This window comes from Vicia villosa, unplaced genomic scaffold (genome assembly GCF_029867415.1).
Source record: "Vicia villosa cultivar HV-30 ecotype Madison, WI unplaced genomic scaffold, Vvil1.0 ctg.001241F_1_1_2_unsc, whole genome shotgun sequence".
NCBI lineage: Eukaryota > Viridiplantae > Streptophyta > Magnoliopsida > Fabales > Fabaceae > Vicia > Vicia villosa.
In genome coordinates, this window is record NW_026705547.1 from 38355 (window position 1) to 43686 (window position 5332).

At 35.1% G+C, this 5332-nt stretch overlaps 1 protein-coding gene across 1 annotated transcript; it reads right to left on the reverse strand.

Moving 5' to 3' along the window:
• Window positions 1-225: 225 nt before the first annotated feature.
• LOC131634153 (uncharacterized) lies at window positions 226-1178 on the reverse strand (the record flags this gene model as incomplete). Its single annotated transcript, XM_058904809.1, has 1 exon — window positions 226-1178. A coding segment is annotated over one exon (953 nt), but the record flags the coding sequence as incomplete, so codon positions are not given.
• Window positions 1179-5332: the final 4154 nt, after the last annotated feature.

Sequence of the window (5332 nt, forward strand, 5' to 3'; positions counted from 1 at the left end):
CAATAAACAGGATTCCACATAACCCATATACGTCCATTATCATGCTCATTGTAATTATCAAGATAAAGCCATTGCCTACCCAGTTTATTCCGTACCAGTTCACTTTTATTAGCTTTCACTCTGGTTTCTATAAAGCTATACAACTGACCTGAAGTTGCTTGAGATGGGCTCCAATCTCATAGCTTCTGGAATTTTTATTGAGCCCTCTTACATTCCAGCTGAGGATCATGTAGAGCTTGGTCCTCCACTCTCAAAGCATTCTCCAACTTTGAGAGAATCAAACCCATTCGTACAGTTGACTATTAATTCCGGGGGAACTTGAATTGGTCGTTTACCTTTATTCTGACTTGCCTTGCTCACTGTATTCCATTTCTCTTGTGTTTCCTCTTGGGCATCAAGCTCCTTCGGTTTGGTTGGCTCTTGACTTGTTTCACTCTTTTTAGGCTTCCACACCGGCTTCACGGGAGCTTCAGCCTTGGTTTTGCAAGTATGCCCCACCTTATTGCATTTAGTACAGAACGGTGGTCTCCATTCGTACTCAACACGCTGGGCCATTTTCCCTGAATCACCATCTCTGATCATAATTTCGTCTTTCAGCTCCACCGTGACATCCACTTCAATCAATACCCTGGCATAGGACACTCGTAGCTTTCTAGCAGTGCATTCGTCAGTCATAATAGGTTTCCCAATTGCGCTGGCTATTTTACCCATACTCTTGTCTCCCCAGAACTTCAAGGGCAACTGAGGGAACGTTACCCAAATGGGTAGGACTCGCAGCACATCATCTTGTAGGGTGAAATTGGGAGTCCATTCATGAAGCAGGATTGGTTTCTTATAAATCGTGTAAGGACCCCGCATCAGCACAACATCTTTGTCTTCCTTCGATCTGAACCTGGCCAGAAAATACCCCTCCGCGTTGTAGTATAAATCAGGCAAGGCTACGAAGCTCCAGACATTCATCATGAACTTTTTCACAGCATTCATAGATAAGTCATCTCCAATAGCATACAAAATCAATGCATTCTCCCAGAATTGTATTTCCGATTGAATATCTTGAGGGTCGATAACCACTTCCACTTCCCCATCTACCAGATCTGGAGGGGTGTATTCCAACCCTATGCCATTAGTTGGAAGTCTATTCCCTTTGATAACATCAACACATTGATTATTTAATGAACCTAAAAATTGAGTTGTCTTTTATAATCTATAATAAGTACAACTCAATGATCTAAAATTGCAATCTAGAATAAGCACAACCTAGTTACTCCTATCCAAAAGTTAATACATTTTAAAATTAAAATACAGTGTTTTAAAAATTGGATCGAGCCGGCTGGTCAAACCGGTTGAAGCTGGAATTGGAGGGGTTTCCAATCTAGTCTGATTGTTGAACCAGATAAGTTATCGATTCAATGGAAACCGGTCAGAACCTGTCAAAATTGATAAAAATCGAAGAATCAACAATTTTAGAAAATCGGCAGGTTAAATGCTTTCCTTTTTTCTTTAAAAAAACGACGTTGTTTTGATATTTTTTTAAAAAAATAATCTACTATAATAAAACTAATACTAATAGATTGACCAAACAGTCAATTATGCCCTTTCTTCTAAAATAATTTACACTACCATTTGGACATTTTAGTAACTAGCTAAATAAACCTTCACCTTTCAATCATCATTGGACACTTGGCAACCTCAATTCTTTTTCTCCCCAACACACATATTCTTTTTCTCCCCAACACACATCTTTTCTCTCTTATTTCAAATTCCAAATTTCTTTCACATTTCATTTTCCCACACTTTCTTACTTTCATTTTAATTTTTCTCCATTTACTTATTATCACAAAAAATATTAATAACCTATTTTTTAATTTTAATAAAATTAAATATTTATTTATCCCACGGGTCACTATCAACACGGTATTTAATTTATTTTAATCGATCATTACACACTTTCTCTATCTTAATTAAAATTTCAAATTTCTCTTACATTTTTTCCCACACTTTCTTACTTTCATTTTAATTTTTTTCTATTTAGTTATTATCCCTAAAAAATAATTTATTTTTTAATTTTAATAAAATTAAAAATTTTGTTATCTGACTGGTCACTATCAACACAATATTTATTTTATTTTAATCAATCATTATTTTAATTTGAGAGATAATATTCTTATTTTTATGACGGGTCACTATCAACACGATTCTTTTTTTAATGGTTATTTAATACAATTAAATATATATAATTATTATTCATTTTACATTAATATTTAAATATATTGTATATGACATCAAATAAATTTTTTATATAACGGGTCATTATCAACACAATATCTTTTTTATTTTAATCAACAATTCCTATTAATTGAGAGATAATTTTTGTTTTTAAATGTTAAAATTGCATTTTTTTTATCTTCATCTTATAGATTCTTTTTTATATGATTATTTAATATAATTGAATTTATATAATTATCTTTCATTTATAATTAAACCATTTATTTTAAATTTATATGTATTTAATTAAATTTTATACAATATCAAATAAGTTTACCCGTGCGGAAGCACGGATATCTTACTAGTTTAAATTATAAGTAAACTTTGTTAAAAAAGTTACTTGAAACAATTTTCCCTCTTCAGATTTAAATTTACTAAACACTTTAATTATTTTGTTACGTTGCAATTAGATTTTATTCAAAATTTATTTGAATTTGTATTTTGTACTATTTTGTTGTGTGATTGTTAGGTTTAGAATTTAAATTTAAAGAATTAACTTGTGAAATTATAATATTTTGAAATTTTATAGGTGTCGTGTGTCGTGATTTTTTCAAAGAGCAAGTCATCTCGTTTGACCAGTTTAATAACTATAAATTTTTGTTATAGATACTGATTTATTCTACCGAATTATCTGATTTAATTTGATTTAGTTATATAATTTGTGTGAATACAAGATTACACTCAAAGATGTTTTTGATTTATGGCAAACTCAAATGAGCATCCAAACAAAGCACAGGATGATCTACTATGCATATAGGTCGACTCAACACAAAGCTGAACAAGAAACATGCAGAAAATCAGCAGTTAGGTCGACCTACTGTCAACCCAGGTCGACCTAAAATGAAGAAAAATACATATATTGCTGCCAGGTCGACCTACATAACAACTAGGTCGACCTAATCTAAGGAAATGGTCCCAGAACGCATCAGAAGAGGATTCTGGTCGACCTACCTCTTCAACAGGTCGACCTAACTGGGAGCAAACTTCAGCAAGCACTGCTAGGTCGACCTAACCTCTACAAGAGGTCGACCTAACTGGTCAAGAAAGTCCAAAATTCAGTTATTCTTGGTTCCAACTGTTATGCAACCATATATATTGTGCAAGGGTTAATTATTCAAAAACACCAACGACTGAAAGATACACAAACGCTTCTCATCTTCGTTCTTCATCATCTCCAACACAATTACACATAATCATTCTTGCGTTGCGGGTTAGTGATGAGTTCGATAACGTCCATGGAACGGAATTGAAGATTCCTAGTGGGTGAAGGTTTGTGGGGTTTGTTGGTGAATAAAATTTGCGGGTTTTGTCCTCCACGACGGGTGGTTCTTGGGGGTTTTTATCAAGAGGCGTTCATTGAGGATTCGGCTGAGTGTAACGATTGAGGAACGGGGAGTTCAAGGAATCAAGACACTGCAGAAGGGAATCAAAGTGAAGCTCTTGGATAACCTTGATCTTGCTCAAGATTAAGGGGGAAGAAGATTCAAAGGATCGACATAATTGGTTTATCGTTTATCGCTTTGTTATCTTCTTTGTATATACTACTTTCAACATTAATGAAAGATTACCCAATTTCAATTTGGAATTGGGGGCAGACGTAGTCGTAGCGAGGACGATCGACGAACTGCCTAAACAAATATCGTGTTCTTGTCGCTTTTACCTTTTCATTTACTTTCTGTTCATATTTGGTTATAATAGCAAATTGATCAACGATTCGAGTGTTAAGATTGTGAATTAAGTACTTACATAAACATCACAATCCACCACACATTGAATTACCTTCAATTTGATCATTATCACCAAGTGTTTGTATATTTGTTTCTATCACTCTTACTGCATTGCAAACATTGTCCATCATACAAAAAGTTAATCTGATTTTCGATAAGAGAAACGCTTTGATTCTGCAACATATACTCTTATCATTCAACTCAAGTCTTTGACTGGTTTTTAAACACATATATAATCGTTTCGATAGTGGTTCGGAATAGACGCGAGTCGATTCAGAATCACTTCCGCTGAAAAGTCGTTTAAATCCGTAAAACTGTGAACGATCTATTCACCCCCCTCTAGATCCTAAGGCCAGCGTCTAACAAGTGGCATCAAGAGCTCTGGTTTATTCCGTGCTACGTGAAACACTTATTGGAAAGATGGCTTCCGGACCTAAAGGGGCTCATAATAGAGCTCCAGTTTTCAACGGTGAAAACTATGGCTATTGGAAGGATTGTATGTGTGTCCACATCAATGCAATTGATAGGAACATCTGGACAGCAATTGTCAATGGTCCCTTTCAGATCACCATGACAAATGCAGCTGGTGCAGTTGTTCCAAAACCAGAAAATACTTGGGATGCTGAAGATGAAAAGAGATATGCATACGATTGGAAAGCGAGAAACATTCTAATCTCAGCTCTAGGAGTTGATGAATACTATCGCGTTTCCCATTGTAGATCAGCTAAAGCTATGTGGGACACATTGCAAGTTGCCCACGAGGGAACGGATGATGTCAAACTAGCTAGGATCAATACGTTAACTCAAGAGTTCGAACTCTTCCACATGGAAGATGGTGAATCCATCGAAAACATGCAGAAGAGATTCGTTCATCTGAAAAATCGGTTAAACTCACTTGATAGACCTGTTTCCAATGCAGTTGCTACTAACAAAATCTTAAGATGTTTGAACAGGGAATGGCAACCCAAAGTTACAGCAATAAAGGAAGCAAATGATCTAAACACTTTAGACATCACAACTCTATTAGGTAAACTAGAGGAACATGAACAACACCTTAAATGCCTTGACATGCATGAGAAAAGGGCAAAGAAAGAAAAGAACATGGAGAAAGAGGTAGAGAAGAAGTCAATAGCTCTAAAAGCTTCAAGCTCCAAGACCTCAAGACAAGAGCTAGAGGATAGTGATACAAGTGATGACGAAGACTCCGATGATGAGGAAATGAGACTGTTTGTGCGAAGATACATCAAGTACATAAAGAAAAATAGAGCAAAACTCTCCGGAAAAAGCTTGATTAATCATAGGAAGCAATTAGACAAGTCCAAACAAGATGATAACAATAA